The 26,830-nt window shown below is 37.9% G+C and overlaps 1 protein-coding gene across 22 annotated transcripts in view; it reads left to right on the top strand.

Moving 5' to 3' along the window:
* The window catches only part of EYA4 (EYA transcriptional coactivator and phosphatase 4), a 288,119-nt gene that overhangs the window by 233,567 nt on the left and 27,722 nt on the right, over positions 1 to 26,830 (top strand). For all 22 annotated transcript variants that reach the window (XR_010158205.1, XM_024357428.2, XM_063813500.1 and 19 more), the window contains 2 exons: positions 3,422 to 3,558; positions 4,992 to 5,075. Coding sequence is in view for 21 of the 22 variants with exons in the window: in XM_024357428.2 (XP_024213196.1) it covers positions 3,422 to 3,558; positions 4,992 to 5,075 (221 nt within the window). In the remaining variant the exon portion in view is untranslated. The remainder of the gene's footprint in view (positions 1 to 3,421; positions 3,559 to 4,991; positions 5,076 to 26,830) is intronic.

A 26,830-nucleotide genomic window follows, 5' to 3' on the forward strand; every position in this document is an offset into this window, starting at 1 on the left:
AGCAAGAAACATGAAAAAGTATTCTTCATAATTACTCATCAAGAAAATTATAATTAAAACCACCGTGAGATACCATCACACACCCAAAATGGTGAAAATAAAAAAACGCTAACAATATCAAGTATTGACAAGGATGTGGAACAACTGAAACTCTCACTGTGGTAAGAGTAAATTAATACTGTCTTTAAATTAATAAAAATGAGCAGTGGGTTAGCATGGTCGTTAATACACTGGAAAGAGAGTAATACACTGGAAAAAGGTCAGTGTCTGTTACAGATGAACATATGCCTTCCCTCTGACCCAGGAATCACATTGCCAGGTATGCATACCCAAGAAGAATTAAGAGCTTATATCCACAAAGACATGTACAAGAATGTATATAGCAGCTTTATTCATAGTAGCCTAAAATTGTGAATAACCCAAATGTCCATCAACAGAATGGATACAGTGTAATAGATACAGTGTAATATATATATACATGAAGAAGTTCTAGCCACATTAAGGAAAGGACAACTGCTATCCCAGGCTAGAATATGGATTATCTCACAGCAGTGAATGAAGCCAAACACATATATTTCAATAAAAAAAATTTTTAAAGAACAGTGCATGACATGTACTAAGGGGTGAATAAATGTAGAGTTACCCTTCATAGTTTTCTAAAAAGGCTGTCTTTATCCCCATCAAAACACTTCTGCCCATATTTTGTCCAAATTCTTAGAGCCCTTTTAAGATCCTTCAGTAATTTGAAAAGCATCAATGGGAATAAAGTCTTAGGTTTACTGAAACCCAGATACGTCCTACAACCACAGTCTTTTCTCTTTCCTCTTCTGCTCTTTTCACCCCTTTGCTGTGACAGCTGCTGGATCCCAGTTCATTTGAATAGCAGAATTATTCCTGCTAAACTCCTCCTTTATGGACTCAGCCTACAACCACCCATGACTGGGGTTCCTCAAGTTTTTGTCCTTTCAGCTCTTGCACTGTGACAAGAACAAAGTTGCCTTATGATTGATAGTTAACACCTGAAAATTGATCTATAATGACTATAAGGAGAAGTTTTATGGAACGTCATCCAAAATGTTTTTTAAATGCATGCTTAATAAGTGAGGGTTAATTTTAATCACCATTTTATTTGAAAGCAGACATTTGGTTTGTGGGATATAGTAACCTTAGGAAAATTCTGTTTCAAAAATAATTTAAAATGGAACTTTTATGTGATTTTATTTAAAAGTTGGTGTATGTTCAGACATCTAAAGACTAATTTAATGCCTATACAAATAAGGTGAAACATGATTTACTATGAGACAAGGCTATATTCAACCCCATAACTTAAAAACCTTATTACTCTGCTATCTACTCTCACCCAGGTGATAACATAGACCCATGAAATGAACTATGCTGGCAATATTTTAAGTGCAAATAATATTTGGAGCACAGGCGTATTTTTTTGATCATGTGCTGACATGCACAGTGTTTCCCAAAGAAAATGTTAGAGGTTACCCATGTAAAAATTACTATTTCTCAGAAAAAGTGATGCCTAGTTTGTTCAGATTTGTTTATTTAGATTAATAACTGCTTGGTTTTCCTCAGAATTGTTTTATTTTAATTTTTAAATTTAATGATAAAAAATAATAGCCATAATATCTTTTTGTTTAAAAATCATGTAATTTAAATTTAATGTAGTTTACCTTCTGTCTTGGAAATTGTCACTTTATACATATAATTTAAATCAAATTAAATATAAATCAGATTTATCCCTCAGTATTCCAGAAAGCTGCCATGAAACTGAGATTTAGAGAGATTGAATAAAATGCTTGTACTCATATAGTAATTCTGACTCTTCAACTTGTTATACTGTATCTCACAGTTGCCTCAGTTTATCTTAACAGTTGCTCCTACAGATTTGCTACTACTCAGTACTCTCTACCTCCTAAGATACTTTCTCACAAGCTTTAATCATTTCAGAGTTTTAGATATCTATGGGACATACAGAAGTCAATTGGATTCTGAAACTGAATTAAAGTCTGAAACTTAGGATGTGGCCTAGTTGGAGGTATAGGTTTATATATGAGTCATCACAGAGAGGGTCATTAACACATGAGAGAGTTAAATCCCCCAGATTGTGTGGAGTGAAGACAGTGATCAGAGGATGGAATTCTGACATACTAGCTCATAAGGAATGGGAGAAGTACAGGAGTCCATGTTTTCTAGATGGAGATGGACTGATCGGAGTGATTCTAGAACTAGGAGAGTGCAAGGTATCAGCTGTCAAGTAATAGTTTCGAGGAGGTGCTGTTTAAGAGAATCACACACAGCACAGAGATCCTGGAAGACAAGGACTGAGTCTGTCTATTGCATTTGTCAACAAGGTGATTTCTGGGGACTATTAGCAGAAGTATTTTTATCGCATTTTGGGGAACTGAAGCTAGATTATGATAAATTGGATATCAATAAGTGGGGACAGATGTGCCATCCAGTGCTGCAGTCACTGGCCACACGTGACTCTTGAGCACTTGTCATGTTGCTAGTGTGGACTGAGATCCAGTATAAGCATAGAACACTGCACAACATTTCAAAGACTTAGTATGAAAAAGAAAATGTAAAACATATCATTGATAATTTTATATTGATTACATACGGATATAACATGAATATATTGAGTCAATTAACACATTGATTACATACTGATATGATAACATGGATATATTGGGGCAATTAACATAGAAGTGATGATAATTTTACATATCTCTTTTTACTTTTTTTAACATAGCTGATAAAAAACTTTAAAATTTTATATAAGATCACATTTGTGGCTCACATGGTATTTCTGTCATATAGCACTAGTATGCACTATTCTAAGAAGTTTTATTTAAAAGAGAAAATGGAAGCAAATAGTATCTAGATGGAAATTCCAGGTCAGAGGGAAGGACTTTTTAACTTCTCAGTGACCCCAAGAAATGGGAGAGGTGGAAGGGAAAATGGGAGAGGTGGAAGGGAAGATGAGAGAGGGTTTGACTAATGAAGCATGACTTCCTAGGAGGTGGGGTTGGGAGTCAGGTTTGCAGGTGGAGGGATGGAATTGATCCAGAAGAAGACATCTCATTCTCTGAACTGTGACAAAAAAGGAGGTGAGGACATATCTAAATGGAGATAAATATGTAAGTGAAGGTATAGACAGGAAGTTGAAGGCATATGGTGTAGAAAAGACATTCAAGTTTAATAGATCACATAGATTACAACTAGTAGGAGTTTGTGTAAACTACAAAAGTTCTGACTGACTTGTGTGTGCTTGGGATTATAAATCTCTTTTTTGCCATAAGGAGGTTTCTATTGTATAGGAATTTGTTAAGATAATTAATAATGAAGACTCATACTTGATCTAAAAATGAAGTGCTATTCTTGACCTAAGTCATGTTATCTATAGGAGAGTTCGATACCATGCAGAGTCCCTCCACACCCATCAAAGATCTTGATGAGAGAACCTGTAGGAGTTCTGGGTCAAAGTCTAGAGGAAGAGGCCGGAAAAATAATCCCTCCCCGCCTCCTGATAGTGACCTGGAGGTATGCCTACTCATTCTTAAAGATTGTAGTGTGATGCTTTATTTTACCGAATGATACATTCTCTATCTTACAGTTCCATTATGTTTCAAATTTAAAAATCAAGATATATCATGAATTGAATGGAACTACTTTGTGATAGGCATTTTACAACTCTGAAGTTTGAGATTCCATCCATTATAATATTAAAATTAAGAACAAATAACAGTATAAAAATGATCTTGATTTACAGATTATTGGCCTGAGATAATTGCAAGTTTTGATCTAAATTGGCACCAACAAATTTTAAAACTATAGCCATTGTTTGTGGGATACTTTTCTATGTAGCACTGTATTCGATAGCACTAAAGTAATGGAAGATGTCCAAATGGGTCATTAAGTTTAAAAAGATGAAAGTAATTTGTATAGAAAGAAAAATTCATCTTCTAAAAATAGGACAAGTTTCAATCACTTAATAGTATGTGTTAAAATCTGAAAATTTCATTATATGTCACTTTCTATTTATGAGTTCTTTTGAGATATATCTGTACTAAGCAGGGTTGATTTTTATATACAACATCAGTAGAAACTATTCTTAACCATAATATGTTACTTCTTACATACCACATACTTCAGTTAAGAAAAAAATTGAACTTCCAGATTTAGTAAAGTCAAGTGACAGATGTTGTGATTCTTTATAAGAGATAACTTCCTTTTCTTGAACAACAGCAACAAGTTCACATTGCCTCAAGAACTTGACAGATGATATAAATGAGTGACCGGGCTGAGTTGCCCAGCAGACTGTGAGGAGCTCAGAGTGCAGGCCCATTCTGAGGGACCTGCCTGTCACTGCCATGTAGGAATGGCAGCCAGCCTGGCCACAACTTCTAGTTGCTGTGCTACAGTCAAAACCCTGAAGTTTGTGGGCAATTGCCTAGTTCTCAAATGTTAATTCATAATTTGAAATCCTTCAAAACTCCAGGGAGGCCAACATATCTGCTGGCCTAATGTGACCCCAGGATCCATACTTGACAATTCTGTTTAGCGGTTACTCATTGATTCTTTTAAATATTTCTTTAAAATCTAATTCTTTGCAGAAATTGTTAAAGTTTATGAATCCCTAAGATATAAAACTTTAAAATATGTAGAGTTTCAAGCATGCTTCTATCATAAAGTCTGAATGTATCTCTTTTTGGTGTTAACTACAAGTAAATGTATGGATTAATTTATTCAAGCGAGGACATCTGACTCTTAAGCTTATAATTTGTATAATTCCTGCTTCTCAGGCTTTATAGGAGTTAGATTTGGCAAATTTGAAAAACAAAAAAAAATGAATAGTATTATTTTCTATTAAATGATATCAAGATGATCTCTAGGAAGGGAGACATTTTCTGCTTGTAAAGAGATTTCTGTTTCCTTGGACTTTTTAATTTTCTATATTTATTTTTTGTCTTCAGCGTGTGTTTGTCTGGGATTTGGATGAAACCATCATTGTTTTTCACTCACTGCTCACCGGGTCTTATGCACAGAAGTATGGCAAGGTAAGAAATCAAGAAACGTTACTCCAAGAAATCTTGTTAAATTTTTTGTGTTTAAAATCAAGGGCCATTTAAAAATTCTTTTAAGTGTTTTTTTATTGCAGTCTGTGAAATCTTCTCTTAATTATCTATTTCTAGTGTCTTACAGTTCTTTAATATGAACTGGCAAATTTAACAAAGCTAATTATAAATTGAATTCCTTGCTATTTCTTCAAAAGGACTGAGTTTTCTACATCAAGACCAAGCTTCTTAGTCTCACATAATTATTTTAGAAAAAAAATTGTAAATCGAAATGGACTTCAAAACATTATAAAATCATATATTATCCCCAATAAAAGAGCTTTAAGAAATTGTTTAAATTAATTTGTTGCAATTTTATAGCAATAGCGAGTAATCTTTCGTCTGACAGATCTTTAGGATTTATGAATGAGTGTTTTTTCTGTAACTTGAGTACACATATGAACAGCAACCGAGGTAACACCCCCTCCCATACACAAAGTCAGCAATAGATGGTCTCATGCCTCACCTGCCTTTCTCTCTTGCTATTGTTTTTATTTTCTTTTATTTATTTCATTATTATTATTATTATTATTATTATTAATTATTTTGAGACAAAGTCTCACTCTGTCCCCCAGGCTGGAGTGCAGTGACATGATCTTGGCTCACTGCAACCTCTGCCTCCCATGCTCAAATGATCCACCTGCCTCAGCCTCTCAAGTAGCTGGGATCACAGGCACCCGCCACCATGCCTGGCTAATTTTTGTATTTTTAGTAGAGACGGGGTTTCACCATGTTGGCCAGGCTGGTCTCGAACTCCTGACCTCAAGTGATCTGCCTGCCCCTCGGCCTCCAAAGTGCTGGGATTATAGGTGTGAGCCACCACGCCCAGCAGTTATTTTTATAGTTAGCTTCTTATAACATCATTATTACAAACCTCTGTGAGTGCTTCTCCGAAGACTGATGCAACTCTGAAAGGCTTTTTGGCTAGAAACACAGCTGTTTAGGCAATAACTGTTTAAGTCTTAGACTCTGTAGGGCTCATAATCAAACTAAAGCCAACTCAGAACATGTTGGCTTACTGTCAGTTACTATACTCAAAGTTGTATCTTTGGTTCCTTTACATATCACGCTTACAGAAATGTCTTCCTATGTCTTCATAGCATTCCATTATTTTATAATATCTCATGCTCATGCAGTTTTTAGCTTTGTCTATATTAAGCTATATTAAGCTTTGTCTTCTGACAAGTAATGATAAAATTGCGTTGAAGTCTAGTCTTCCTAAATTACACTTTGGGTGAATCTGCATTGTCATTTGGTTTTAGTATAGGTAATGGATATTTCTAAACAGATGTGAAGGTAATAATTTTGTTTAACAACCATTTACAAGAAGTGTTAGCCCCTTTATCACAAAAGTAAAGTAAATTATACAGAAATTTGGAGTACACACTCAATATCCTACTACTGATTAAGTGTGCAATATAAAAAGTTTCCAGACTGTAATCTGAAGAATTTATTCTAAGTAGTATTGGCTTATCAGAAGTACACAGTAAATCCTGTTGAGCTGATTGCAATATTTTTGTGCAGCTAAGTTTCATATTAGGTAAGTGTTTAAAATAATCTAATAAGCAGACTGGCCCAAATAAAGATCCCTTCAAAATAGTCACCATGAGGGGTTACACCTAAATATCCATGTTGCCCCCATTGTGCCAAATCAGTGGTAGAACTCATCTTTTGGAATTATCATTAGCCTTTTAACATATTTCCTGGCTTCACATCTTTATCCTTTTGTGGTCATTTTGATCTTTAAAAATAGAAAGATCATTCGGACCCAAGGCAGTGAATAAGGAGCATGGTAAAACTGTCACTGTATATATTTGTTTTATTTTTGTCAAAAATACCATAGAGTAATGAAGCTGCCTTTCTCAATTTACTCATAAACTGGCTTTAAGAGCAATTCCAAAAGCAAAGTTCAACTTCTCTCAGCACTGCTGCGTCATGGAAATAAACCTGTCAGCTCCCAGGATGTCGACAGGACATGCAGCACTCATTTCAACACACAAGTTTTATTTTTCCAAAGTATTTCCCTAAAAGGTTTTTTTTTCAAATTCAAAATAGAGACGCTCTATGCATCCTCTGTGCTTCTAGAAGGTTAAAACCAAAAGAAGGAGAATACCAAAAGGGTGGGGCAAAGCGAGGGGAAGAAGGAAACTAACCATTATGGAAGGCTCATGATGCGCCAGGCAGGAAGCATCCCACAGGATGAAGGGGTAGGCTGTTCTCTCAAAGCTATAGATGAGGAAACATATCCAGAGAAGTAATAAAAATGTGTCCACAGCCACACAACCAGTCAGTGGCAGAGACGAGTCCTGGGGCCCCAGATTCTTTGACCCTGAAGCCATGTTCTTTCTGCCATAGCATGGCCTGGACAGTTAATATACCAGGAATGCAATAGAAAAGTAATATTTCCAAACAGGAGTAAAGACAATTAGTGAGGTACTACATAGGCAGTTGGGTGAGTTCTCTTTTAAGTTGTAATTCTAATGATCTTCTCTCAGACACTTGGAATGTGTTTTCATCAAGAGGTAAAACTTAAGAAATATTCCATGAAATAGAATATGGCAGACAGTAATCAGTATCTGCTGGTGGGGCAGAATACAGAAAGAATCAGAGGCACTATTGGAAGGGGATGAGAAAGATAAACTTACATTTATAGGATACCTGTCCTGTGGTTCAGCCGATGTTTGACATTTTAGAAGCAATAGGGTGGTGGTGAAAGGCAAAAGCTTTTGAGTCAGATAAACTTAAGTTCAAAAATCGAGTTCTGATGCTTACAGCATTCTGACTCTGGCAAATTACTTAAATCTTCAGTTTCAAAATCTGTAAAATGGGAATAACACCATCTGTTAGACTGACCACATTGAATAATGTTTTTACTCAGAGCAATTTAAGAAAACTAAAGTAAAAGTGTTTTTAGGCTATATTTTTTTTAATAAAAACAAAAACATCCTTGTCGAATTCCATGAAAAACAACTTATATTGCCTTATTTATTGAATTATTACATATATTTCTCTAAAAGTTGTTTTATCATTGACAATTTACTTAATGTAATTCAGAAAATGGGCACTGCCTTTTAGCCAGTAATAAATAATATCTTGGCATATTGAGAAGTAGCTAAATAAGGCCCATCTTATGAAGCTGTGGACCACAGACACCTCAGGGTTCACGGCAGATGGGACAGAGATGACGTTGGGTAGCTTCAGCTTCACCACAAACCATAACTGAAAAATGGTAAACTAGAGCCCCTCAGACAGACTGCATTCATTTAACAAATAGTTAGTAATATCAATAGACATGCTTCTTGCTCTCATGGAGCTTACAAACCAAACAAAAACCAAACCAAAACAAAAAAACACATTTCAGGTATTGGTAACTTCTGTGAAGAAAATAAAACTAGGTCGTATAATGAGTGACTGGGGTATGTGACTGAGGAGGTGACATTGGTACTGAGAGGAGCTAGCCCTACAAATTAAGAGAGTGGGAGAATTGGAAAGAGCATTCCAGCAGTGGGTGCTGATCGTCCAGTGTTCCAGGAATATGAAGTCTAGTGTGGCTGGAAGGTTGTAAACAAGAGAAAGAATAGTACAAGGTAAAGGGAAGAAGGTGGAACAAGTTGGCAAAATAGAAACCTCCACTGATTGTCCTCCCTGCAGCAACACCAAATTGAATAAGTATCCACACAACACAACCATCTTCATAAGAACCAAAAGCCAGGTGAGCAATCACACAATACCTAGTTTTAACCCATATTACTGAAGGAGGCACTGAAGAGGGTAAGAAAGACAGTCTTGACTTGCTGACACCACCACCCCACGCCAGTCTTCCAGCAGCAGCTGAATGGCACAGAGAGAGAATCTGTGCACTTGGGGGAGGGAGAGCTCAGTGAGTGTAGGGTTTTGCATTGGAACTCAGTGCCCTTTCACAGCAGAAAGCAACACTGGGTAGAACTTAGCCAACACCCATGGAGGGGGCATTTAGACCAGTCCTAGCTAGAGAAGAATCTCCCATCTCAGCTGTTGGAACCTGAGTTCTGGCAAACCATCACCACCATGGGATAAAGTGCTCTGGGGTCCAGGCAGTTTAGGCCACAAGGACCACAATTCCTGGACAAGTCCTGCTGTCCTGCTGGGCTTGAAGCCAGTGGACTCGGCAGACACATGACATGGTAAGACACCAGCCAGGGCAGCCAAGGGAGTGCTTGTGCTACCCCTCCCTCAGGCCCAGGCATCACAGCTCATAGTTCCAGTAGAGATGTCTTCCTTCCACTTGAGCGAGGAGAGGAAAGAGTAAAGAGGAATTTGCCTTGCAACTTGGATACTAACTCAGTCACACAAAGAAAGGGCACCAGGCAGAGTCCTGAGGCCCCAGTTCCAGGCCCTGGTTCCGAGATAACATTTCTACACACGCCCTGAAGGAAGCTTGCTTCCTTGAAGGGAAGGATCCAATCTTGGCAAGATTCATCACCTGCTACCAAGATTCATCACTCTTGGGCCCTGAATAATCAACAGTAGTAGCAGGGCAGTACTTGCCGCAGGCCTTGGGTGAGACTCAGAGATGTGCTGGCTTCAGGTGTGACCCAGCATATTCCTAGCTGTGGTAGCTATGGAGAGGGACTCCTTTTACTTGAGAAAAGGAGAAGGAAGAATAAAGGGGACTTCCTCTTGCAGTTTAGGTACCAGCTTGGCTGGCAACAGTGGGATAGGGCACCAAGTCGGCATGTGGGGGTCCCTGATTCCAGGCCATGGCTCTTGGATGGCATTTCTGCACCTGCCTTAGGTCAGAGGGGTGCCCACTGCCCTGAAGGGAGAGCCCTAGGCATGAAAGCATTCGCCACAAGCTGACTGAAGAGCCCTTGGGCATTGAATGAACATCTGTGATAGCTACACAGTACTTGCCATGGGCCTGGAGCAGTCAATAGCGGTCATGGGAGATAATTTTCTGCTTGTGGAAAGGGTAGGGAAAAGTGGGAAGGACTTCATTTTGTGGCTTGGGTGCTAGCTCAACCACAGTAGAATAGAGCAACAGGTAGTTGCCTAATAGAGCACCAGCTAGATTCCAGATTCAGGTCCTAGCTCCTAGATGGAGCCAGGCTCTCTAGACCCACCAGGGACCAGGGGAACTTGACACCCTGAAGGGAATCATACAAACTTGGCTAGCTTTGCCACCTGCTGATTGTAGAGCCTTGAGCAAACATAGGTGGTAGCCAGGCAGTGGTTACCACAGGCTTTGAATGTGACCCAGTCCTGTGCTGGCTGCAGGTCTGATCCAGCACAGTCCCAGGGTGGTGGTCACAGAGGTGCTTGTGTCACCCTTTCCCCAGCTCCAGGCAGCTCAACACAAGAGAGAGACCCCATTTGTTTGGGAGAAAGGGAATAGAACAAAAGTCTCTGCCTGGTAATCCAGAGAATTCTTTGAGATCTTATCCAAGACCACGAAGAGGGCATCTCTATGAGTCTGCAAGAGCCACATTATTACTGGGCTTGGGGTGCCCCCATTTAATGCAGATAGCATACAGTGACCAAAAACTTAGATCACAACACCCAAGTTCCTTCAAATACCTCAAAAGCCTTCCCAAAAAGGACAGGTATAAAGAAGCCCAGACAGCAGCGACTCCAGTAAATACCTAACTCTTCAATGTTCAGACACTGGTGGGCATCCACAATCATTAAGACTACCCAGGAAAACATGACATCACCAAACAAGGCACCAGTGATCAATCCTAGAGAGATGGAGATATGTGACCTTTCCGATAGAGAATTCAAAATAGCTTTTTTGAGGAATCTCAACAAAATTCAAGATAACAGAGAAGGAATTCAGAATCCTATAAAATAAATTTAACAAAGATATTGAAGTAAAAAGAATCAAGCACAAATTCTGGAATTGAAAACGTGATGGACATACTGAAGAATGCATCAGAGTCTCTTAACAGCAGAATTGATAAAGCAGAAGAAAGAATTAGTGAGCTTGAAGACAGGCTATTTGAAAATACACAGCCAGGGGAGACAAAAGAAAAAAGAATAAAAACCAATGAAGCACACCTACAAGATCTAGAAAATAGCCTCAAAAGGGCAAATCTAAGAGTTATTGGCCTTAAACAGGAGATGGAGGGGTGGGGCTAGAAGGTTTATTGAAAAGGATAATAACAGAGAACTTCCCAAACCTAGAGAAAGATACCAATATCCACATGCAAGAAGGTTCTAGAACACCAATAAAATTTAACCCAAAAAAGACTACCTCAAAGCATTTGATAATCAAACCTCAAAGCCCAAGAATAAAGAAAGGATCCTAAAATCAGTGAAAGAAAAGAAATGAGGAACATACAGTGGAGCTCCAGTACATGGCAGCAGACTTTTCAGTGGAAACCTTATAGGCTAGGAGGGAGTGGCATGACATTTTTAAAGTGCTGAAGGATAAAAAAAAAAAAAAAAAACACCATATTTACCCTAGAATAGTGTATCCAGTGACAATATCCTTCAAACATGAAGGAGAAATACTTTCCCAGACAAACAAAAACTGAGTGATTTCATCAACAATGGATTTATCCTACCACAAATGCTAAAGGGAATTCTTCAATCTGAAAGAAAGGGATGTTAATGAGCAGTAAGAACTCATCTGAAGGTAAAAAACCCACAGGTAACAATAAGTACACAGAAAAACACAGAATAGTGTAACACTGTAATTGTGGTATGTAAGCTACTCATACTTTAAGTAGAAAGACTAAAAGATGAACCAATTAAAAATAATAACTGACAGCTTTTCAAGACATAGTAAAATAGGATATAAATAGAAACAACAAATAGTTAAAAAGCAGGGGAACAGAGTCAAAGTGTAGAGTTTTTAATTAGTTTTCTCTTTGCTGGTTTGTTAGTTTGTTGGTTTATGCAATCAGTGTTACATTGCCATCGATTTCAATTAATGAGTTATATTATTTGCAAGCCTCATGATAACTGCAAATCAAAAACATACAACAGATACACCAAAAATACGAAGCAAGAAATTAAAACATACCAACAAATAAGTCATCTTTACTAAAAGGAAGACAAGAAGAAGGAAGAGGAAACCACAAAACAACCAGCAAACAAATAACAAAATGGCAGGAATAAGTCCTTACTTATCAGTAATAACATTGAATGTAAATGGACTAAACTCTCCAATGAAAAGACATAGAGTGGCTGAATAGATTTAAAAAAACAAAAAAACAAAAAACCGTGACCCAACAATCTCTTGCCTACAAGAAATACACTTCACCTATAAAGACACACAGAGGCTGAAAATAATGGGATGGAAAAATATATTTCCTGAAAATGAAAACTAAAAAAGAGCTAGAGTAGCTATACTTATAATCATCAAAGTGGATTTCAACACAAAAAGTAAAACAAAAAAACTATAAAAATTAGACAAAAGAAGGTCATCATATAATAATAAAGGAGTCAAATCAGCAACAGGATATAACAATTTTAAATGTATATGCACTCAATACTGGAGCACCCAGATATATAAAGCAAATATCATTAGTACTAAAGGGAGAGATAAACTTCAATACCATAGTCACTGGAGACTTCAGCACCTGACTTTCAACGTTGGGCACATCATCCAGACACAAAATCAACGAAGAAACACTGGACTTAATCTGCACAGACTTAGACCAAATGGACCTAATAGATATTTACAGAATATTTCATACAACAACTGCAGAATATACATTCTTCTCCTACACACATGGATCATTCTCATGATAGACCACATGTTAGGCCACAATACAAGTCTTTAAAAATTAAAAAAAATGAAATTATATTATGTATCTTCTCTGACCACAATGGAGTAAAATTAGAAATCAATAATGAGGAATTTTGGAAACTATGCAAGCACATGGAAACTAAACAATAACTCCTGAATGACCAATGGGTCAATGAAAAAATTAAGAAGGAAATTAAAAATTTCTTGAAAGAAAAAAATGGTAATGGAAACACAAAATACTAAACCCTATGGAATACAGTGAAAGCAGCACTAAGAGGAAAGTTTATAGCTATAATTGTCTGCATCAAAAAAAGAAAAACTTCAAATAAACAACCTAATGATGCATCTTAAAGAACTAGAAAAGATCAGAGAAGAAATAAATGAACTTGAAATGAAAAAAATACAAAAGATCAAAATTAAAAGTTGGTTTTTTGAAAAGATAAACAAAATAGACAAATCTTTAACCAGCCTAGCTAACAAAAAAGAAGACTCAAATAAGTAAAACCAGAAATGAAAAAGGAGATGTTACAACTATACTTCAGAAATTCCAAGTATTCTTAGAGGCTACTGTGAGAAACTACATGCCAATAAACTGGAAAATCTAGATGAAATGGACCAACAACTAGACATATAAAGCTGTCAAGATTGAATCATGAAGAAGTCCAAAACGTGAACACACCAATAACAAGTAGAGATGGAAGCTGCAATAAAAAGTACCCCAGCAGGCCCGGCGCAGTGGATTATGCCTGTAATCCCAGCACTTTGGGAGGCCGAGGCGGGCAGATCACGAGGTCAGGAGATCAAGACCATCCTAGCTAACATGCTGAAACCCCGTCTCTACTAAAAAATACAAAAAATTAGCCAGGCATGGTGGCGGGCGCCTGTAGTTCCAGCTACTCGGGAGGCTGAGTCAGGAGAAGGGCGTGAACCTGGGTGGCAGAGCTTGCAGTAAGCCGAGTTAGCACCACTGCACTCCAGCCTGGGGGACAGAGTGAAACTCCGTCTCAAAAAAAAAAAAAAAAAAGAGGAATAAGAAAAGAAAGCCTGGGACCCTATGACTTTACTGCTGAATTTTTCCAAACGTTTAAGGAAGAGCTAATAGCAACCCTGCCTAAACTATTCCAGAAAACAGAGGAAGGAATATTTCCAAACTCATTCTACAGGGCTATTGTTACTCTGATACCAAAACCAGAAGAAGACACATTAAAGAAAGAAAGCTACAGGCCAATATCCTTGATAAATATTGATGCAAAAATCCTCAACAAAATACTAGCAAACTGAATTCAACAACACATTGAAAAGATAATTCATCATGACCCAAGTGGGCTTTACCCCAGGGATGCAAGAATGGTTCAACATATGCAAATCAATCAATGTGATACATCATACCAACAGAATCAAACACATAAAGATTATTTCATCTGATGCTGAAAAGTATTTGATAAAATTCAACATCCTTTGCTGATAAAAAAAAATCTTCAAAAAACTGGGTATGGAAGGACAATACCTCAACACAATAAAAGCCATATATGACAGACCTGCAGCTGATATCACACAGAAGGGGGAAAAATTGAAAACCGTTCCTCTAAGATCTGGAACAGAACAAAGATGCCCACTGTCACCACTGTTATTCAGCATAGTACTGGAAGTCCTAGTTAGAGCAGTTAGACAGTAGAAAGAAATAAATGGCATCCAATTTGGAAAGGAAGAAGTCAAATTAGCCTTATTTGTAGATGATATAATCTTATTTTTAGAAAAGCTTAAAGATCCCATCAAAAAACTATTAGAGCTGATAAAATCAGTAAAGTTGCAGGATACAGAATCAACATACAAAAATCAGAAGCATTTTTATATGTCAGCTGTGAACAATCTGAATAAGAAATAAAAAAGTAATGCTATTTATAATAGCTACATATAAAATAAAATTCCTAGGAATTAACCAAAGAAGTGAAAGATCTCTACAATGAAAACTGTAAAACATTGATGGCATAAATTGAAGAGGACACAAAAAAATGGAAAGAGATTCCATGTTCATGAACTAGAAGAATCAATATTGTTAAACTGTCCGTTTTACCTGAAGCCATCTATCAATTCAATGCAATCACTATCAAAATACTACTGACATTCTTCACAGAAAAAAAAATCCTAAAATTTATATGGAAACACAGAAGACCCAGAATAGCCAAAGCTACCCTGAGCAAAAGGAGTAAAACTGGAAAAATCACATTACCTGACTTCAAATTATAACACAAAGTGATAGTAACAAAAACAACATGGTACTGTCATAAAAACAGACATATAAAGCAATGAAAAGAATAGAGTACCTGGAAACAAATTCATACATTTACAGTGAAATCATTTTTTACAAAGATGCCAAGCACATACATTGGGGAGAGAACAGTCTCTTCAATAAATGGTGCTGGGATAATGGAGATCCACGTGAAGAAGAACGAAACTAGACCCTTATCTCTTGCCACATACAAAAATCAAATCAAAATGGACTAAAGACTTAAATGTAAGATCTCAAACTATAAAACTACTACAATAAAACATCGGGGAAACTCTCCAGGACATTGGACTAGGGAAAGATTTCTTGAGCAGTACCCCACAAGCACAGGCAGCCAAGCAAAAATGGATAAATGGGAGCCATCAAGTTAAAAAGCTTCTGCACAGCAAAGAACACAGTCAACAAAGTGAAGAGATAATCCACAGAATAGGAGAAAATATTTGTAAACTATCCATTATACAAGGGATTAATAAGCAGAACATACAAGGAGCTCAACTCAATAGGAAAATATTTAATAATCTGAATAAAAACCGGTCAAGAAATTTGAATAGATATTTCTCAGAAGACATACACATGGCAAACAGGTACATGAAAAGGTGTTCCCATCATTGATCATCAGAGAAACTCAAAACTACAATGAGATATCATCTTACGACACTTAAAATGGTTTATATCCAAAAGACAGGCAATGCCAATGAGGATGTACAGAAAAGGGAACCCTCATACACTGTTTGTGGGAATGTAAATTAGTACCACCACTATGGAGAACAGTTTGGAGGTTCCTCAAAAACCAAAAATAGAACTACCATGTCATCCAGCAATCTCATTGCTAGGTATATACCCGACAGAAAGGAAATCAGTATATCAAAGAGGTATTTGCACTCCTATGTTTATTTCAGCACTTTTCACAATAGCCAAGATTTGGAAGCTACCTAGGTGTCTATCAACAGATGAATGGTAAAGAAAATGTGGTACATATACACAGTGGAGTACTATTCAGCCATAAAAAATGAGATCCTGTCATTTTTAGCAACATGGATAGAACTGGAGCTCTTTAAGTGAAATAAGCCAGGCACAAGGTGACAAACTTTACATATTCTTACTTATTTGGAAGCTAAAAATCGAACTAATGGTGAGAGAGTAGAACGATGGTTACTAGAGGTTGGGAAGGGTAGTTGTTGAGGGGTGCAGTTAGTGGGAATGGTTAATGGGTACAAAAATATAGTTAGACAGAATGAATAACATCTAGTATTTGATAGCACATCAGGGTGACTGTAGTCAACAATAATTTATTGTACATTTTAAAATAACTAAGAGAGTCCAGGCACAGTAGCTCAGTAGGATTACAGTAGGCCTGTAATCCTAACACTTGGGGAGGTGACGCAGGAGAATCACTTGATGCCAGGAGTTGGAGATTAGCCTGGACAACATAGTGAGACCCTGCCTCTACAAAAAAAAAAAAAGTGTTTTTTTTTTTAATTAGCTGGGCATGGTGGTGCATGCCTGTATTCTCAGCTACTCAGGAGGCTGCTGTTGGAGGATCATATGAGCTCAGAGATTGAGGCTGCAGTGAGCCATGTTCACACCACCGCAGTCCAGCCCAGGTGTCAGAATAAAAAATAAATAAATAAAATTATAAAATAAATAAAAGAGTTTAATTGGATTGTCTGTAACACAACAAAATGATAAACACTTGAGGTGATGGATACCCCATTTACCCTGATGTGATTATTATGCATTGTATACCTGTATCAAAATATCTCATGACGCCAGGTGCGGTGGCTTACGCCTGTAATCCCAGCACTTTGGGAGGCCGAAGTGGGCAGATCACCTGAGGTCAGGAGTTCAAGACCAGCCTGGCCAACATGGCAAAACCCCGTCTCTGCTAAAAAATAAAAAAATTAGCCAGGTGTGGTGGTGGGCACCTGTAATGCCAGCTACTCAGGAGGCTGAGGCAGGAGAATCACCTGAACCCCAGAGGCAGAGGTTGCAGTGAGGTGAGATGGCTCCACTGCATTCCAGCCTGGGCAACAGAGTGAGACTCTGTCTCAAAAAAAAGAAAAAAATCTCATGTATCCCATGTGTATATACACCTACTATGTACCCACAAAAATAAAAAATAAATACTACAGAGATATATTCATTTATTTATAAATAAAGAAATATATTCATTTATTTATAAATAAATAAATATAAAGAAATATATTCATTTATTTATAAATAAATATAAAGAAATATATTCATTTATTTATAAATAAATATAAAGAAATATATTCATTTATAAATAAATATAAAGAAATATATTCATTTATAAATAAATATAAAGAAATATATTCATTTATTTATAAATAAATATAAAGAAATATATTCATTTATTTATAAGAAGAGAGAGGTAGGCAAGGGCTGGACCAGGCAAGGACTCTTCATTATGGTAAGGTGTTTGGGTTTTTTCTGGTTGCAGTGAGAAGCTGTTGGGGAGTTTTAGGTTTATTATTGTCTGCTATGCAGAGAATAGAATTTAGAGGAATAAGAGTGGACACAAGTTGACCACTTAGGAGACACTATGCAGTAAGAATGGCCATGCCTTAGATAGGAACAGTGCTTCTGAAACTTGAGTGTGTGTCACAATAACCTGCAGGGCCTGTTAAGCACAGATTGCTGCGTTACAACCCAGAGTTTCTGATTCAGGAGGTTTGAGGTGGGACCATAGGTTTTGCATTTGGAACAAATTTCCAGATAAAGCTGATGGTCCTGGGCTGCATTTTGAGAACCACTAGAGTGGAGTATTTCCCAGACTTTTTTTCCTTGAGCAAACTAATGAATATGTTAATTAATAGTCTTTGAGAAAAGGCCATGGTCAAATAGATTTAGGGAATGCTTACATTTTATAGCCATTCAATGCATGTTATCATATTAAAGGTCATGAGATGTTTAAAAGAATCCTCTATAACTAATTTAATCCCTCAGTTCCCTAATGTCATCAGTAATAACCTTGAGGACTGACTGAAATAAGGTTATTCTGATGATTAGTTAAGTCAGGACTTTGCATTGCTAATAACAAAAGTGACCAGAGCCATTATTTCTGGGAGGGGGGAAAAGACCTTTGTAGTGTTAAGATTGTCTAAGCTTGAAATTATTATGGGTCCTTAAAATTATTATGGGTCCTTAATTCTTTTCATTTCTTAGATCAGTCTTATTTCCACAATATGCATTTTAGAGTGTAACAACATTTTGGTATAGCATAGTGATTTTTTTGATTATTTTAGCCAGAGATTCCTCTACGCACATATGACCGAGAGCATCACTGTATAGAACATCTAAGGGCAGAACTGCTCTAGGTAAAATGTACAGATGGGGGACTGGAGAGATCCCATTTCCCCTACATGACCACCCTTTCCCATCATTCTTGGTCACCATGAAAGGTGTTCCTGAATCCTGGAGCTTGCTCAGAATACAGCCTGGAAGGCAGTCGACTAGCTGAAGGAGCACTGAACTAAAAGTCAGAAGGACCTCCTGTGCCTGGCTGTGCCTAAGGGCAAACTGTTTGACCTCTGAGCCTGTTTCATCTGAAAATGGTTATAATTCATTTCCTTCCAGGGGTTACGGGGTGGCTTAAATGAGATAATGTACATATATAAAAATGACACTATACGGTGAAAACTATCATCTACCTCCTAGGTTAGAGAAAATTCATAAAAATATACCTTCTTTCTCCAAAATGAGAAATAACTAAAGGCAGATGTTTTCAGACCTGCAAGGTCAATATTTACTCCTGCACCATGTGAAGTGGCACTGCAGTGGCCTCAAGTATAGTGAGCTGGGAGCTGCACCTATGAAGACAAGAGATGTCAATCATATCCTGAAATTACCATACCTACCTGCATATCTACCTGTCTTTCTTCCTCTCCCCGCACCCATAATTAGTGGGCAATACTGAGTATCATTTTTTTACTGGTTACTGTGCGCCTGGCCCTTGGCTGAGTGTCCTGTGAAATGCATTCTCTCATTAGCTTTTCCCATCACCCTGTGTGATTGATTGGTACTACCATACATAGCTCATAAGTGGCAAGATCAGTGAAATCCGTATCTCTTTGGCAGGTTCTTAATCTCTATATTCTTTGGTCTCGTGTTCTTTCCCCACAACCTGTAAAAATAAAATGTGTGGACCACAATAATGTAGGAATGACCTTTTACCCATAAATTGTCCCAACTAACTTTTGTGTTTTAATTTAAAAAAAACTTTTGGAAAATTCTACTTCCATTTATAAATTAAATTATGTGAATTTCCCAAGCATCTTCCTAATGGGTTATCACTTTTTGACCCTATTCAGTTGTCAACACTGTCTTTTCCAAGCAGAACTATTCCTGGACATTTCTGACGATGGTGAATGAGGAACCTTGCTATCTGAGCCCTGCTGCTATGAGGCTGGTGATGGGTTTTGCAGCTGAGCACCAATTGCAATGTACAGTGTCTGTGCTGCAAAACTCTAAAATAGGAGCTTGTAAATTCGACAGGATGTAGACCAGGAATCATCCATCATGTTAGAGTTTATTTCTATTCCCTGATTGTGTATATCATTTTACCGATAACTTGCAGTGATTCCTTTTGTTTTCAGGGGAGGGTGAAGAAAGCTATATAAATTGTGCTTTAGGGATTTGGTTTATCTTGGATCATTAATGTATCATGTGCTATGAAGCTATGATACTCTAAAGTTATTCCACAGTAAGGACACAGAGGAAATAGCCCAAGTCGGGGAAAAAGTGAAGGAACTGCAGGAAAAGTGAATGGTTGCCTGATAATGTGAAACTCAGATTCAGGTTCCCCAAACTGCTTGCTTATTTTAGACAACATCTCATATTAACAGCAGTGCTGGCGAAATAATATGTTCCTCAGAATTAATCAATTGATTGCTTGTATATTGAACAGTCTACACACATTTGTGCAGAAAAATACTTCTAACATAGCATTTGGCTGGATTTTAAATGATAGGCTAGTCATAAAGATAAGTGCTGATGTTTGTGCATTTGGACTAAAGAAAACCAACATGGTTTAATAGAAAGTAATAGAATTAATCAAGTGTTAGAACCATGGATCTGAGGCAATCCTAATGGCAGTGCTAACAAACACCATATGCTTAGAGGGCTCTGGCTTTGGAGGGAGAATGACCCCGAGTTCAAATTCTACCTCTCCCTCCTAGTACCCATGTGACCTTGAGTAGTTTATTTAGCATTTATGAGCCTCAGTTGTCTTGTATATAAAATGAGAATAATAAAAGTAGTAATTTGATTCTGAGGGTTAAATGAGTTAATGCATTAAAACTCACCACAGAATAAACATTCAGTAAGCATAACCTATTTATTTAGTTTCAAGGAAATCTGGAATACAGGAAACTGAATTTTTCTAAGGAAATTTGCATTTTATATTTGTATCTGTTATTTTACCTCGTAATATGAGTCAGTCAGTGTTGCAGAGAAGTAACACTATGCCAGGGTGACTAGAGAGTGGTGTTGGTATATATTATATAAAAGGAATGATTACAGAATTTGCAAGCCTCAAAAAATGCATAATGTTTTTACTGGTAGCTTATAGTAAGTTTGATTGTGTGTGCATGTGTATGTATATAGTGTGTACATAAATATCATACATATGCATGTGAAAATAAAGCCAAATCAAAGACAGTGACATATCTCAAACTCTTCCCTAGGGAATTGGGGAATCATTGCTACCTATTGTCTCCCCTTTCAGAGCTTCGTGTTGAGTATATGTTTGAGAATTTCTTTTAAAAATTAAATGGAATGGCTCTGCGTGATCTCATGAATAGCCAAATATATTACTAACTTTTATTTAAGCCCATCTTTACCAAGTCATTGCTGGAATTATGTTAGAAAAGGGGAAAGATCTTGAAAGGACATCACATTGATTAACTTGAAGCTAATATACCAGAGAGATAATGGTAACTACTCTCTTAAAAACACATAGAGCAGCCTTCTGTAACCTGCCCTGAAGTTTTCAGTTCCTTTGATCTCAGTTGATGATCGTTTAATCTCATATCTTGAGAAGGTGGGGAATTAGAACATTAACTTACCTTAAGTATTCTTTAACCATCATCAACCCTCTCCTAGGCATTTCCTCCTATAGCCATCTCCTAACGTGTCAATCACCTTTCTCCTGGAGTCCTGAGGAGCCTCGTGAGGTGTGTGTATTTGCCACCTCTGCTCTGCCACTTTTCTCTGGGCCCTGTGCTTTCTAGCCCATCCTCCCACAGTCATTCTCACCAACATGGTATTTTTCTTTCCATCCAAGTACCATGTTACACTGTTGCCATGTACTACCACTGTAATTCCCCCCTTGAAGTACATTTATTCTGTTATTAGTTTAATACATTTGGATTCCCTTCTGATTGAAACTGTAGAAGCCTCTAGTGGTAAGTTGTGTGATGATCCCCTTCATCACACAATTTAAGCTTGACAACATTAACTACTGTTCAACTGCAAATAGGTTGCTTACACTGAACACTTGAATTGTGAACAAAATCTTTTAATTCAAAATGTGCTAGCTTTTCACCTTTACCAGCTCCCCAGCAGGTAATTGGCTACATTACTAAGAAAAAGACACCATCAGACATTTGGTCCTTGAAGTTAAGTCCACAGAATGATCTTTATGGAGGTGAAGGGTGGAAAAGGCACTCTTCCTCATAAGCAACTCTAGAGAAGTCTAGTTCCCGAGAAATTATACTAAGCCACAGTTCTACTCAGTGATCACGCTGGCTCAAGTCCAGCCGTCCTGTGGAAGCACCACAGAGGCTTAACTCTTGGAAAGCCAGAAGGTCATGCCAGCTCTGATTTTTCTTAACTATCCCAGTCTCTCATTATAATATCTTATAGACCAGTATTTATTCAAAAGTAACATGTATATGAATCACCTGATAATCTTGTTAAACTACCTGGCAAACTAGATCTGGGGAAGGGTCTACAAGTGTGCATTTCTAACAGTTCCCAGATGATGCCAATGGTGCTGGTCTGTGAACCACACTTTGAGTAGCAAGACTGTCATCTGCTGACTCTCAATTTCGTTTGTACATTGGACTCACTGCAGAGCTTTAGCATGACTGATGCGTGGACCCACCTCAGATAATCCAATTTAGTTGGTATGGGGTGTGGCCCGAGCAACAGGCATTGTGAAAGCTCCACAGGTGTTCCCCATGCATGGTGGAGTCTGAGAACTCCTGTCTTATATGTCATCCTCCCAGCTTGGAGTCCTCCTTATGTACCACTATAACCCTACTTTTCCATAACGCCTCTCTATCCTTTCCCCATTATTTCTCCATCAGAAAACCCCACTGACTGCCTGTACCTCAGCAGCTGAATGTGGCCACAGATCTCAAGTGGGTGCAAGCACTCTTGGGGTCATGAACTCTTCCTATTGCAGGTTTTGAAGAGCTGAAGGGAGAGCAAGCATATCTCTCCCAATTCTGTACAGACCTCCTCAATTACTAGGGGGAAAAAAGCAAACAAATGAATTCTGTCATCTTTGCACCACCAAATCCGTGCCTCCTACATCTGTAGCCATAGATGTCTCTTGCACCTCTCTTGCACCCTGGTTCCGTGCTCCCTCACCTACCCAAAGAATCGACTCCTGAAAGGACTTCTTTCGCTAAGCCACCAGTTTCTCACTCTCCTAGATTCTTCCCATCACCATCGTATCTGCTGTCACATTCCTGTCATTAGAAGAGCTTCTTGAGCCCATTTTCCCCTCTGGTGACTGCTCTCTTTCTCTGCTCTTTCCAGCTTTGCCATAACATGACACTTGCCAAGTCTGAGGAGCCACCTTGTTGCCAAATCAAATGTTCCTTCTTGGCTTATCTTGCTGGGGCCTCTCACGTACATTCAGCGGAGCACTCTTGCATTCTTAAAATCCTTGTTTCCTTTCCCTTCCCTGGTCAGGGTCCCTCTTCTCACACACAGACTCCTCACCTCTGGGCTCTGCGTATGTTCGCTACTATCACACCTGTTCATACCTAGCTCCCTCACCTTTGTCAGGCCTCTGTTTCTCTCTCTGCCATTGCCTCCTGAAAGGGGGCTTCTCTGAATTTGCTTTAAATTAGCCCTTTCCACTCATCCTCATCACTTCTGTATCTGCTTGTCCTGGTTTTTCTTTCATAGCTGATCACCACCTGAAATGCTTATACTCCCTTGTTTTCTTGTCTGTTTATCAGATAGCTCATCCAGTAATAATATAAACCACATAAAGGTACGGGCTTTGCTTTTTTGGTTATCTGCTCTCTGCTTGGAATTTGAACGTGTCTAATACATAATTAGTCACTCAATAAATATATGATGAATAAATGAATGTTCCTGAAACCATTTTCCAGTTCCTCCTAAGAACTTGTAAGCCCACTACCTATCCATCATAGACAAGTATCACAATTGTAAAATTTCTGTTCTGATTTGTGACTGAATTTCATTTTATCTCTTATGATTTAAAGAGTATATGTATTCTAAAAAATCCAGTAACTTTTTCCACCTTGGTTCATGGAGCTGGGCTGCCTTCTTTCTTCCATGATGAACTTGCATATCTTCTATCTTTGTGTGCACATGTCTACACATATGCTACAGGTCCCAAAAGAATAACTGTTTCAAGAGGTTGATGTCTTTAAAAAACAAAAAAAAAAGTCCTTAGTTTCTTTAAAAATACATAATTGCTGCCTCTCCAGAGATATTTTTACAGTGTGTCCCTAGAGGAGGAATTCCAGCTGATGGCCCAATGCAGGGCAGAGGCCCGTAGACAGACAGTCTGGCTCCAATTTATGCTCTGTGTTCACATGGCTAATAGGCGTTAGTATTTTGATTTAGAGAACTGCTGTACTGGATCCTGCCTTGGTTATACACTGGCAACATCTGGCTTAGAACCACACTTTTAAAGGCCAAGAGCTATTTATTTTCTTCATCTTCCTCTTCTCTCTCTCTCTCTCTCTCTCTCTCTCTCACTCTCTCTCTCTCTCTCTGTATTCAGTAAAATGTCTGGGGAATAGTTTCAGTATTTTGATAGAGCAGTACACGGAATAAATTGGCAGTATTTCAATTTGCCTCCTATTAAACTCTGTTGTAGACACTTTGAACCTTTTGGAACTGTTATAATATGTATAATATATATCAGAACTTCCACAAAACCCTGTTAGTGCCTTTATTATCCCACTTTTTTCCTCTATCCAAGATTTTGCTATCACCTCATTTTAGACCCTAAACTCAACATTCACTACACTTAAATGCAAATAAAAAAAAGCAACTCTTGATTCATAAGGTGCCCATAATTCTACAAACATCTAATGAAAATGAGCAAACATCTCTATATAAAACTTGGGTTCAATCCAGAAGTATGTTTCATTCTCACATGCCTGATAAAACAGTGGAATTGCAGGTGCTGGCATCTCCCTCACAGCAGTTTGGCAAGATGGAGGGTGCCCAGCATTGCTAAGGCTACACCCACCAAATGTCCAGTCATCTTTCTGGGATTCTTGGATCTGTGAGTCCTTTAGCTGGAAAAATGCATTGCTGTAATCTGCTCACTTAGAATTAGCTGTCCCAGTGACTTAGTAAGCTGGAAAAAAACAAAATTAAAATTAGATATTTGAAAGTAAGCCTGCCCCAGACATGCTCTTAGAAACAAGATCACTACCTCTTACAGGCATGGTTTTCCTTGGCTGATGGCATGACTAGCCCTGGCCCATCTGTGCCAAGACTTTGGCATGGCTGACGAAACATCTCTCTTTCAATAGGCCTTGCTCTCTGGAAAGCTTAGTAAAATACAGCTAGTTCACACTCCAGCAAACCACAAACCTAAACTTTCCCAGTTACAAATGATATTTTGCCAAAATGCTTACTAAGTCCTGGCTCTCACAGAGTGTGTGATGTGGAATCTCCACAGCTTGAAAAACAAATGACCAGCCCTCCCAGTGCCGTGGGGTTGCATTCCAGTGGAGTGCTCAACTACAGTTTTTATCACACCACATGCCATGCTTGCTTGCTAGCAGATTCTTGCATTTTGCTTTTTTAAAAAAAAATTATGCTTGTTTGCATGCTTATCAGATGTACAAAATGCATTCTTCATGGATTTTCCTATCACTGTTTGGGTAGCACAGAGTTACGTATTTCAGAAGCATGGAATTGATCAAAGTAACAATCAAAAGGAACAGTATGTTTTCTCCCATCCCCATAAATCTGATCTGTAAATGCAAAGAATGTGAAGAATGAACAAAAGAAATTCAATAATTGTATTTAAAACTTAAAAAGAAAAATTGGCAAATCATAGAATAAGAGCCTAACCAACCTGGTCTCCAGAAGGAAAACCTTTTAAATCAGATATTTCTGAACTCCTATCTGAAATATATATCTTTAGGGCAGTAATCATCAGAAACATAACAGACTAGTGTGGAGCTCAGTTTTATTGTCTTGCATCAGTGAACATTCCTCAAAAGCACAGAGCGTCACTAATGGAATTATATGTTTTCATGCTATAATTACATTTGATTTTTCCTGATATTTCTGTAGACTTTGTTCATGGTTCCATGACTAGGCAGAATAGTTTCATAGAATATCCTCAGCCTAGTTAATGCCTAGTTCCCCCAACCCTGCCAAAAAGACAGAGACTAATAATAGGAATTTTTCAACCAAAAAAGACAAAATGTATTTTTTTTTAATTTACACAACCTTTAGAGATTTTATTTCAACAAAAACATGATCAACAAAATGAAGAAAAAAGAATTTTATACTTGAAGGAAACAGAGCAAGGGGCCCTTCTGAGCTCGGAAACCCCTTGAGACACAAACTGGCACTTATTAATATTTTTTTTCTTTTGAGATACTGTTTCACTCTGTCACCCAAGCTGGAGTACAGTGGCGTGATCTTGGCTCACTGCAACCTCCACCTCCAAGGTTCAAGGGATTCTCGTGCCTCAGCATCCTGAGTAGCTGGGATTACAAGCACACACCACTGTGTCCAGCTAATTTTTGTATTTTTAGTAGAAACAGGGTTTTACCATGTTGGCCAGGCTGGTCTCGAACTCCTGACCTCAAATGGTCTGCCTGCCTCAGCCTCCCAAAGTGCTGGGAACACAGGCGTGAGCCACCGTGCCTGGCCTACTTATTAATAATTTTATTCTTGTTTTTAATGAATGTTTGTTGGCTAAAACAGAACTGATTTGATCTTTGGGTATATAGTCCCAAATGGTTCTGTCACTGGAAGACGGATGAATCCGGCAGCACAGTCAAGCTACCGGATGACATAATACCAGGAGGCCATCAGGTATGTGAAGAGTCAGCATCCATTACTGAGAAATGAGAATCTCTGCCTATGAAATCCACATAAATCTCTAAATGAGAAGATGTAAACAATTAGAAAATTATGTTGAAATCCAGCGTATTATTATCTTGTCTCTATCTTCACTCACATCGTCTTAGTTTAGCTCTCATACCCCAGTGACCCCTTAGCACTCAATGCCTTTTTCTTAGCATTTAATTCCTATTCTCCAGGTTTTCTTGGCTATAGAACACGGGATGACATCTCAAATATGTTTACACTTTAGGGCTTCCCCCTCAAAACATGATGAAAGGAAATATAGGAATAAAATGGGTTATCATAGTGGAGGTGTGGAATGAAGAGTGGTTTCTCCTTGCAAAT

The sequence above is a fragment of the Pan troglodytes genome, chromosome 5, assembly GCF_028858775.2.
Source record: "Pan troglodytes isolate AG18354 chromosome 5, NHGRI_mPanTro3-v2.0_pri, whole genome shotgun sequence".
Taxonomy (NCBI): Eukaryota; Metazoa; Chordata; class Mammalia; order Primates; family Hominidae; genus Pan; species Pan troglodytes.